The sequence below is a fragment of the Manacus candei genome, unplaced genomic scaffold, assembly GCF_025592945.1.
Source record: "Manacus candei isolate 608988 ecotype Guabito, Panama unplaced genomic scaffold, ASM2559294v1 h1tg000083l, whole genome shotgun sequence".
NCBI lineage: Eukaryota > Metazoa > Chordata > Aves > Passeriformes > Pipridae > Manacus > Manacus candei.
The window spans coordinates 1,591,506-1,603,731 of record NW_026138131.1 but is presented as its reverse complement, the minus strand read 5'-3'; the positions used below and the strand labels follow the sequence as shown (position 1 = coordinate 1,603,731).

The following is a 12,226-nucleotide window of genomic DNA, read 5'->3' as shown; positions in this document are numbered from 1 at the left end:
ATAGAGAGTGACAGAACAGGTATACTGAAAGAAGGAGGCAAGGGCAAAGTCCTGTACCTGGAAAAAAATAACCCTGTGCAACAAAAAAGGCTGAGAGACAGTTGATAAAAAATTGAATAAATAAATCTCATCTCACGGCTAGGCTTCGCGAACGAAGATTTGGGAAGGGCTCTACCCAATGTTTGTTGCAAGCGCGTTGTTGGCTAAAAAGGCCAATACAAGATAGGCATGACCGGTTGCAAAATAAATAAATACAACAACAACAAAAAACCAAAGAAACAAAAGGCGGAGAGGTAGCTGTGAGTGCCGTAGAGACTCCTCTGATGTACCCAGCTCAGAGCCCCCTCAGCAGGGCAGTGAGGCAGTGGCAGAGGTGCCCTTTTAGCACTTTGCCAAGTGGATCTCACCCTTGCTTCCCAGCCCTTTTCCTGCAAAGGTTCCTAAGGCCACAGAACACTAAGCACGTGCTGTGACACCAGCCCATAGCACTTGCCCACTCTCCCTGGGCCTTTCCCATTCACCAGCAGGATCCTTCCTCCTTGCTCACCAGAGCTCTGCAGTCCTTCTGGAAATGTCACCCTGCCTGTGTCACTGATGCCTGCATGGACAAGCGGCACAAGGCAACAGCCTGAGGGAAAGATGAGCCTTTGCAGACTCTCCATCTCTCAGATCCTGAATCTGAGCACCTGGCAAGAAACAAAACTGCTGAGGTACCAGGTCAGGTTGGCAGATGGTGCCTCTATCCTGCACAGGAGGGGTCTCCAATCACTGCCATTTCTCTCTGCCTCTTGGTGCAAGTACTTTGTTCGTGCTCAGCTGGTTCTGATGCCTGCCCTGATAGATCTTGTTTCTCCTTGCCTGTTCCCAGGTAATTGCAGACTTGGCACATGGAGGTTAACAAAAGAAATCTGGGACCTAGCAGGAGCACAACAGGAAGGCAGGATGTGGAGCTATTAGCCTATTAATGGGATAATGCTAATAGCTACTTCTGCATGTCTGCTACTGTTCTTTAATGCAACTTAGTTTGTCACCAGAATTTTAAAAAATGCCATTTCTTGAACTGCTGCTCTGGGAAATCTGGAGTCATTGCTCAGCTCTAGTTGAATTCAAGCTCATGATTGCAAAGATGGAAATCTTGTTATGGGCAGGCCTAGGTGAATGTAATGCTCTGGTGTCCTTCACTGGGAGTGGGGGAGTCTTTCTGGAAAGAGAAGTGGCCATGAAAACTGAGATTTAAGCAGGCTGAAAATAAACACCTAAGTGAGAAAATTTAATCTACAGGCCAAAAGCAAGCTGCTTTGTCTCATGGGAAACTATCATGAGGTAGTTTTACCCAAGTGCTACGTGCAGCCTGGATGATTTATCTGATTCTATGATTTATTTTACACAGTACCACTAAAAAGCTTTTGGAGCCCTGAGTCATGACTCTTCTGAAAAGAAAAGTTGCCAGCATTATGAAAGATAAGTACAGAAATAATCAATCTGACACAAAATCATCCTGTTCAAGGTTGGACTTTTATTTAAGGCAAAATATAATCACAGCTTTAATATTCATAATATGGATATACAGAGAGTTTGTTCTGCCACTAGGAAGCTTAATATTATCACTGCTTTTAAAAAGCTATAAAATCTAGTTTCTATCATAATCTACAATACAAAACTAATACAATAAACATATTCTGAAAGATCACAGTGTTTAAAATATTAGAAAAGCAGGACAGGGGTCCTGCTTTTAAACAATAAGGTGCATGTCTAAAGAATCAAATCAGTCTTGATTCTATGGGCCTGTACCACATCATGGCTGTGAATGGCTGTAACACTGAGAAACCAACCTAGGGTGTGGCACATACTCAAGGAATGAATATCACACGCTGGAATATACTGAATAATCAAGTGTCACCAACACAAACTAGACATGAAATAATGCCATTTAAGTTCCCTGTATTTTTCATTGGTATTGGCATTCATGTATATTGCAGAGATATTGAGAGAAAATGTGTATAAAACTGCTATCAAATAGGGTCCTGCATATGCAAACATCTGTGCTTTCCTCATACTATACAGACAAGCCTTACTAATTCCATGGGACTCATGTGTGAAGGAAAGTTTGTAGGCTTGGGGTCTGGAGTAATAGTTTTGCCCCTGTTTCACATATGTGGACCTACCATGCATACCTGGAATCAAGTGGAGGTTCACCACTGACATCAGAAGGTGGCATACCAGGCCCTTAAAATGAGTGCAGGAGGCTGAACCAGTGGCAAAATCAGACCATTGTTAGAGGAAATCTTTCTTCTCTCATGTGTGGTCATGGTAATGAAGACAGAGCAGGATTAAATTTCTGGTCAGACAGCCTTCCTCTTCTATCTGAAGTAGGAATATATGTTTGACTAGGATTGGTTTTCTACTCCCTATAAAATATAATTGACTTCAGGACTTCTCCATAACATTTTCTCTGGAGTATGCACATCTAGCCATGCAGTGCTGTTGCTGAATGTCACTGCACTATAAAGTATCTTTTATTCAAATATCATTACACCACTTGGCAAAATGAGTTTTTATTTATTTTGCTGCCATTCCAGTTGGTATTGCTGTACTTGACCTAAATGCCTCCACCGCCTCATTGACTCATGCAATGAACAAAGTCAAGGGGCTTTCCAAAATACAACCTTCTAAGTATCAACAATAAACATGGCCTTACGTATTTTCAAGCAGACTGCTATTTAAAAACTGTGGTTTTTTTCGAGAGCATGATACAGAATTTTAAATATAGAGGGTACAGGACCAATGGTGACGATACAAATTAGTCAGGAGGTTTAGTAATTCAAAGGCAGGTTGAAAAGTTGGAGCTTGTTGGCTTCTTGAATGTATTTTTTTTAAACTGCCTCAGCATCAATAGTGTACATCACTTCTGTTCCAGCAGGCAGTAGGTTCAGCTACAGGCAACTCCTTCACAGGCAAACTTTTTTCAGCATATGATGACTTTGCTGTAATGGCAATGAAGTGCTGTTCAAGGCAGCTGAAACCTGCACAGTGGACACTGTACCACTACCTGTGCAGTGAAGCACACTGTGCTATTTTCTAGGAAAATGCCTATTCACATCCCTAAACTGCTGTATTGTTTTGTGTGGGCCCTGAGTGTTTTTGGCTTATGGCTTTGAAGTATGTTGTTCCCCTAGTAGTATGATTTTTGGTCATTTTCTTATTTCTTTTCAATTTAGCTTTCTGCTGCTTACTACTTTGTCCAGGACACAATTATATAAACTGAAATGTCCAGGCTGAGCTGCTGACCAGCAATTGCTCATCAGTGTAGTTCTCCACATTAAGATTACTCTTTAAAAAAATCTATAGGGCGATTCTTATTCCTGATATATACTAATCTTCCTACAAATTAGAATACACACTTATGCCAGAGAATATTCAAGGTATGCAGGAGAAGATTTCTGCACCTGAGATTTACTTGGCAGACCTCAGAGATCCAAAGAACAAGGGTACATTCTCAAAATGCATGCACACACTAAAATAGGTCACTGTTGGCATAAAACATGCAATATGTTGGCAGATGTTGTAACTGTATAGGCAGATAACTATGTAAGTACAAAAAGCTGATTGCTTATCAAAGTTTCCATTTGCACAGATTGCCCCTGTATGCTGCTGAATACATCAGATACCTATATCTCAATTTTTTCCACAATATTTAAAAAAAAAATCAGTATTCTGATATTGTTTACATGCCCATATATAATTAGCATCACAACATCAAAATGGCATTAATCTGACAGAGTAGCAATAAGGGTTACCACTTTACTTGCATTTGTTTATGTATATTTCCCAGAACTAATTAAAGGTGTATTTTGGAATGTTAAGCCATTTCACTTGGTTTTGATTGTCTTAATAGAATTGAGATACTAGAGAAGTGACCATGCTCCACGATGTAAAACATCAGTGACAGTTGTTACACAGTATAATGACTTTTCCTTAGCAAGTGGGAAAAGGCAGAGCCAGTGAGAAGAGACCACCTGGAAGCATAAAATAATGTAATGCAAGTTAGTGGAACACTCTTCTTAAGCAAAATTAATCAATCTTATTTTCAAGAACAAAAGACCTGGGCTGCTTCTTCAGCCTTCTCTAGTTATTCACAGGTTGGGAAAGAAAGGCAGGGAAACCAAAGGCAACAATGATGCAAACAAAGCAGATATTGAAAGCACTGAAAGCAGTGGCACAAAATGAACACGTTGTTATGATGAGAAGTTGTGAGTAGCAGGTAAAAATGAAGATATATTTGTTAGAACTGTATTGTTGATAAAACTTATTGCGTCTGGTTCTATGAATCCTGAAATCAATATATCTGGACATTACCAATATAGTTTCTCTCAAAATTATTCCCTGACAGTAATGTATGGGTGACAGACCAAAAGTCATGAACAGTATATAGCTCCTTAAACTGATGTGTAATCTACAGCTTTAATCACAAACAGCACCACACAAACACAGGTACATCACAAAGAAGCATCAATACCCACACAATGCATCCTCTTTGCTTTAACACCATAATCAGAAATACTATTATATCACTTAAATTCCTATTGCCTACGCTTTAGAAACTAAACACAGTCAAGAAACTAATGTGCAAACATGACGTAGTTACTTGTGTTTTACACTTTGAAAGAGGCCTCTCGAGTTTCCGGTTACACAGTCCTTTGTCACAGCACCATGGCAGAATCTGTTCAGGAATACACTTTTTCAGTCTATTGGGGCCCAATTCAGGAGCAGGAGGAGACAGTAGCCCATGGAGAATGTTTAGCAAAGGTTGCATGATTGATTTCTCCAAGCAGGAAGAAGGGAACACAGAGAACCTTGTTTTTTATTACACTGAAAAGTGCCAACGGCTCTGCTCAGGTTACTTTCCTGTCATTGTCTTAAAAGCAACAAATAAAGGTTGCAACAGCACGTATGTAACAGCATATATAGTACAAAGAATAAAATCAAGATAGGAAATAAAGAGGAAGGAAAAGATGAAAAAAACCCCATCTCATTTAATGACTGGGATTTTCGGAAGAGCCCTGGGTGTATTTACACTGTGTTCAGAAGCTGTGACTGCAGCACATCTAGTAGCCACCCTAACCCAGCCAGGTCAGGTAAGAAAAGCCACAAAGCTCTAAGAATGAGCTCAAACTGCCATGTCTGATGAAAGAGATGAATAATCATGTTCCAAAATTTTTACTAGATGCAAACCATGATACTGGGTATTTGTGTGCTGCCCTTGCTGAAGTCAGTGACCAACTCGCATAACCTGCAGAAAGATGTTTGGGACCTAGATTTCAAAAACTGGGCAGTTACACGGGTTTTTTTATTGTTGAATAGACTAACTCTTACTCAAGTAACTATTTTCTTTGTCACCAGATTAGTATCAAATGAAGCCAAACACATGGCTTCATATATGGAGAACAGCTGTGGAGAAAGATCTGTTTTGCAGTTGCTGTTGAACACAACACAGAGCAGATCAGTCTCCCCTAAATGTAACTTGGAAGGAATTAGGGTTCTACAAAGGGACACAGAGGAAAAACCACTAGAAAACTGACACTGAATTCTTGATTTATTTACTACCATTTATGAAGAATCACATTTAAAGATAAATGGAAACTTGACCATTGGAAGTAAAGTATAATAAAACAGAGTGATTTTGTCTACTGCTATTATGGTAAATTTTAACACATGTGGTATATGTTATGGTATTAGCACTTATAACTTGGTCAGAATCTAAGTTACTGATTTATCATGCTCTAGATTTATTGAGGTTTTGGCAATGGTTTTCATTCTCAAGCGTCTCCTGAGAGATAACTAACTGGAAACAATTAAATGTTGTGGCCCACTAATAATTAAAAAGTAAGCACTGGGGACAAAGTTAAAAGTTCATGATTACTATTCTGATATGTGTTAAGGCTTAAGTTTGGAGTTGTTTGGGGTTTTTTTAAGGTGTAGTCATCAAAACGCTAGACGCTTTTGGTTTATGTTTGTACCTCTAAATAAAAGGGTTAGCAATAAATGAAGGACTGCAAAAGTTTCAGTCCAGATCACAGCAAAACCTATTTCTCTGGCTTAGTGTAAGACAGAACACAGTTATAGTAGCTATTTAAATGCTGTGGCACAAATGTTGTTACTCACTTGCTTAAGCTGAGTGACATTACCCTACAATAAAAACTGAGATTGAAAAGTTTTTGATCACATCGCGAAAGCGGATACACCAAGTTTTACCTTCCTTAGACATTTGTTTAAAAAGATTCCAGTTATGAAATATATGAGCCACATCCATTACAGGAAGCAACTAGATAAACATCCTAATGGAGATGGGATCTTGACTACTGACAGTTGACTTTCCTCTGATCTAACAGGAGCATTTCAACACTGCTGGGCAGAGCTCACACACATCTCCACCGACTTTTTGATTCAGCCTCACATGCACACCTCCCTGTGGAATTCATCCTTCTATGTGCACACATCTCACTGCTCAGAGTAATCAACTAAGTGACATTTATGGCTTTCTTAGAAGACCTTTTAACCCACAAATAATAAACACATAGCAAATGTATCTTGATTTGTAACTTTTGCACTTGCTAAAAGATACCTAAATTCTTGACAAACTGATACAGGACTGCATTGCTTTATTCACTAATGAAATATGGTTATTTCTATTATTAAGTAATTAATTAGAGCTGCACAGGGCAAGACAAAATAACAGAAATCCTTATCTGCAGCTCATAGTCATGCAACCCAGTCTCATTAAAATTACAGTGGCAAGAGCAGGAATGGGATTATTACATTAAAATGTGGAGGGATTTCAAGACCCTGCTCCAACTTATAGCCTGATCAAAGCCCACTGAAATGAAATGGGAACTTTAATCCATTAGGCATTAAAAATAAAGAAATTTTAATCTCCTCCAGCTGAGAATGCAGGAAGAGAGACTGCATTGTTTGGCAGTGCATGTATATCTGCTTTTTTCCTATAACTTCAGTTTCTGACATACTGGTCTTTCCAATTTGTCTTTACAGGTAATTGTGTTACATTATTCCCATATAAATAAAAATAAATGAATAAATAGTAAATATATATTACCTACAGATATTGTTTTTATATTTTTAGTACAAATCTACGTCAATGGTTTCTTTAGCTTTCAAGTACCATGTCATGTCTATAATACATATAAAACAGCATATAATTGCAACCTTAAGCGCTAGTGCAACTAGTATTGAGCAACCCATTTATTTCTATAGCTAAAAATCGTTTGGGCATATACACTATTTTGTTTACTAGGAAAAGAAGCAATTTTGAATTTGTTACCAGGTTTTTCTTAAGATCAGTATGTCATTCAAGGTTTGCATTCAGTTTGCAGGGTTTGTAGTGAAGAATTCATCAAGGAAAACAGATTTTTCCATTGTTTGAAATATGTGTGTTACTGTTCAGAAATGCTGCTATAAGTAATTTTTAAAGGAAGCTTTTTTGTCACTGAACAATACTTGTCTAGCAATGCTGTATCATGAAGAAAGCATCTGCCTGCTGTATCTTTGCTACAGAACCTTTTTAACCGAGTCTTCTCCACAGCTCCAGCCACCTTCCCAGTGACAGGGAAATTATTGACAAGTGACAGCGTTACAATAAGTCAGCAAGGAGACCAGCTCCTTGTCACAGACTGAGCTCTGAAAGGAAGGGTCAAATTCAGTGCTCATTTACACACGAGACTCCACTTGCTGAAATGAACTGTGAAACTGTAGCCTGAACTCACAGCTATCTACAGAACTGTCATTACATGCACATGAAGAGGAAAGAGCTCCAAGATACAGGTATTCCTAATACGTGTTACTAAAACTAGCAGATCTAGTTTAAGTAAAAAAGTCCCAGATTTTGCCTTTGTGCAGTGTAGTGAAATGTCTACATCACCTTCCCCAGTAAGTGCATTGCTCCATGAATTGTCTTTGCAGGACTCTTTTTAAAACCTACTGACTGCATTGCTGTTTCTTCTTTGTGTGTCCCTGCAATTCTAGTTTGACTTTTTTTTTTCTCCTGTGTAACTGCCAAATTAAAAGTATGATAATGCCCCTTTCTCTCTCACTTGAATGATTAGATTATGCTCCTTATTACAGCTAAATATCTACCCCATCAGATTCAATCACTCCCCCCTCCCCTTTTTTTTTTTCATTGACCCATTTTTGGTGACCACACACTTCCCTCCTAAAGCCCCAGTGTGTTTCCTTTTTCACCTGACTCCCAGCTACATTAAGGCTAGCATTAGTGGTACCACTGGCTCGTTTTGTAAATAGCCTGTCTTGACAAAAAAGTGAAACTGCAGGTGCCCTCCCCCATCACCACTGGGATGTGGCCCTGGAGGATGTCAGTCTTTAGACAAAGACACTGAAGAGAGGAAACTCGGCTTGGTTGGGTTGCAGCAAGTCAGTCAGGAAACACACAGTTCCTGAAAAACCTTCATACAGACTATAGACACTTTCTAGTGCCCGGGAACCAGCCTTAAATTCTTCTGTAAATAAGAACTCTGCAAATCTAAGAGAGAAAAAAAAAAAAAAAGAGTTTGTTATTATTTGATATCCCACTCTGTCTACTTACCTGTTGTTTGAAAGCATCATTTTAATAACATTCAGCCATTAAAAAAATAGAATGATCATTATTTAACCTTATCTGCAACTTCTACATTATCCAACTTCCACAAGAAACTGAGATCCATTAGATTTTGAAGAGACAAATCTTTGCAATCTCTATGTGCATTTTGCTTGTTTAAGAGCTGTAAACTTTTTCTGATTTCTATAAGACATATCATTAAACAAGTATTTTTTAATAACCTTTAGGATGCAAGCAAGGTTTCACACCGATGCAACAAATTCTGTCATGCTGAAGTAACTACACAAATAAAAGGTTCTCACTTCAAAGCAAATGGCTGAAAATAAATCACCCTAGTTATTATGTCACTTTCCCTCATTGTCTTATGCTGTAAGGAAAACAATAACAAACATTGAATTCTATGTTTTTAAACATATGCAGTTAAGTTACAGATGCATAATTAAAGCTAGTTGCAGCACTGTGACAGAATTTTCACCGGCCCATACATGTAGAAAATGGAATTAACTCCACTAGCTAAACTGAACAGCACAATGTCAAACTGGCTAAAGGTGGGAAGGATAAATTAAAAACCTGTAAAATAACAGCAAATCACGTCCTATATTTATTTTCCCACTTCTAGTAGACAGAAATAGCATTAAATGCTCTGAAAAAAATGTAGCAAATCATGTTTTACTCTGCTCCTGGACTCAGGTACACAACTTGGTTGATTTCTGAACTCACATCAGGATGATACCTGGTTGCACGTCATCCCTCCACACCCAGCCCAGTTCCCTCTGAAAGAGCACAGGGTCTGGGGCAGGGAGGGAGGGAGGCAGCCTGGGAGAACCTGATGCTTCTCCCACCACAGGCAGCTTGGAAGCAGGACTGCAGAGCTCCTGCCCCACAGCTCATTGCAACTCACTGCTCATGTTACAACTGAGTGGTGATCACAGACAGAGCTGCTTCATAAATGTTCCCAAAACTTTCCAGTATTACCCTACATCCAGAAGACAGGAATGCTAACCTTTGTGCCCTGTATATGTATTTTGAGTTTCCAGTGAGCCTATAGAGCAGCAGGAACACGTAAGCACTACCAGCCACTCCGTGGCATATTCCAGGGCCCTTCTTCAACAGGCCTTTCTGCCAAGTCAGCTCTCCACAGCGGATACAAGTGTCCAGATATTGAGGCTTCTTGGAAACCAGGTAAGCTTTGGCAAACAGGTATGCAATGCCTAGGAAAAGAGCAGTGAGATTATCTTTTGTAGTGAGGACGCCAAGGGTTTCATAGAACACTTGAGAAAATAAAGATTAATACACTAAAAAACTGCACTCTCATGCTCTGCACATGTCAATGCTACCTCTGTGTGCTAAATGTGGAGGGAGGAGTATCTGGTATGATAAAAAAGCATATGGCAAGATGTACTTACAATATTTTCAATATATCATTGAATTTCAGGGTTTACTCTAAGATTCCCAAACTTTTATCAGTTTAAAACAGCAGTCACATTTTTGCCTTTAAAACAGTAAACTCTTAGCACTGTCTTCTGCTATTTCCAAATCCCCATTCACCTCACCTACTTACACTGATAGAAACAGAAAGATGGGCAAGATAATTTCTTACATTGGCAACAGATAATTTTTTTTACTAGATGAGAAAAAGAAACTCACTTTTATTCCCATACTGCTTTATTTTAGTTATACACAGCTATGCATACTAAAAAAAAAAAAAAAAAAGCTATTTGGCTTATTTTTAGAGGGGATTTAAATAAATTACTCATAATAAAGTTTGGTAGGCAAAAGCTGTTTTTACTCCACTTCATTAGAGTACCATTGTTATCAAGACAATATCACTTGTTAGCAATAAAATTCTGCCTGGAGGTAAAGCAGCATTTTCAATATGCAGCATTACTTGCCAAAATTGCTGAGAGACATCAGCCTCACCTCATGAACCCAAACTAAGCATTGATTTTTTTTTTTTCTGGAAAGCAGTTTCATATGCATTACTTTTGGAAAAAATGCCTCCTGTTAGTACAAACTATACTTCACATGAAAATACTTCGGTCAAATTATGCATTATCCATGTAACAAGTGCAGCTTAAACTTTGATTCTGACAGGGGAAAAAAAGAGGCATTCTTGAGTCCTTCACCAAACTGTATGTGTCTGTATCTGTGTTCTTTCACATACCATTTTTCTTTCCAGCCACATGCTGTCTTTTGACTCAGCTGTACCAGTCTTTGAGGTCTTACGAATGAGAGCAAAAGCAGAAAACAGGATCACCAGAACTCTTTCAGCAGTGATCACCTATGCTTTTAAGGCAGAAAATATACCTCTTGTTCCAGCTGCTTCAGCAATAAATAAAACACTCTGAACTGGAAGAAGAAGTCTAGAAAGTTTGCCTGCATCTCCTAAAAGGTCAAAACCGGTCAAATTTAACCTGAGATTATCTTCTACATGGAATCACCTAACGTGTAAAAGCAACGTGATCAGCATCTGGCTATTCAAAGCATCAATGGGAAAAGAACCTGGAGCTCCATGACACCAGTGCACGAGCTCATTCTCCCGCTCGATCGTCTCCCCCAGCTCAGGAGGCCAGTTGCTGTTCTGTTCCTGGTCCATAAGGAAATCCACACTCTGCCACACAAGCTCCTGATCTGCTGGCTGCAGGTACTCATAGTAGGAGAGTAACATCTGAAGGATTGACGAAAGCCCATGAGCTGCACCTGTAAAGAACAGAAACAATCAAATAAGAGGGTCCTACCTCCACCTCATGGCAACTTGCCCTTGGGATTGATTTCCTTGTCAAGCACATAGCTCCTTCATCTTCTTTATGCATGTTACAACAGTGCTTAGAATAAAAGATATTTTACTACTTCTGTCATTTCCAGTTCCTCCAGCTTTGCAAAAATATATATGAATTTTTTATGCTTTCACTAGGATATGACTGAAACTCAGTGCATGAAGTTAAACTGAACCTGAACTGAAATTCAAATTGGGTATTCTCAGTTCCTGATTGACAGTATCAGTCAGCTAAAACTTAAATTTCAGTGCAAGAACTGTCTGTACCTGCAAGGGTCTGTGGCACACACAACTCAGTGACTTCTCCTGCTGGTCGCCTGCCAGAGAACTCGCTAATATATGCAAATCAATCCCACACTTTCTGCATATTGTACCTCAAGGACCTGCTCAATGGCCTTTCCCCACTGCTTCAGATGAGCTGCAGCTAAAGCTGCTCTCAATGGGTAGGACCTGACCACATGTCTGAGTTGCACTGCTATGGCCCAAATCGCTCAGCAAGTCCCTGCATGGCAACAGCAGCTTACAAAAACATCCCTGTCTGCTCCCTCGGGTAACCTGCTCCACACAGACACGGGCACCTCTCACTGCCTCTGTCTGGCAAGGCAGATTTACCAGGGCAGGAAGGAGAAGAGGGAATGAAGCTGCTCCCTGCTGCTCCCCTGGTGCAGCACAGGCACCTCTTGTGTTCCCCAGTGCTCGGCAGCATCAGTCCTTCCTTCCAGCTCCTCATCCCCCTTAGCAGTTTTAGGAGGTTGGATGGTCCCAACTGGGTCAGGAGAAATCCCACACTATAGGTTTTATGTATTTTATTTCTGAAGTGCCTG

At 39.6% G+C, this 12,226-nt stretch overlaps 1 protein-coding gene across 1 annotated transcript in view; it reads right to left on the bottom strand.

Annotated features, from left to right (window-relative positions):
• Positions 1-1,498: 1,498 nt before the first annotated feature.
• The window catches only part of LANCL3 (LanC like family member 3), a 37,602-nt gene continuing 26,874 nt past the window's right edge, over positions 1,499-12,226 (bottom strand). Inside the window, exons 3-5 of the mRNA XM_051811686.1 lie at positions 11,129-11,326; positions 9,630-9,837; positions 1,499-8,551 (exon numbers count right to left, since the gene is read on the bottom strand). Coding sequence (XP_051667646.1) covers positions 8,392-8,551; positions 9,630-9,837; positions 11,129-11,326 — 566 coding nt within the window. The 3' untranslated portion in view covers positions 1,499-8,391. The remainder of the gene's footprint in view (positions 8,552-9,629; positions 9,838-11,128; positions 11,327-12,226) is intronic.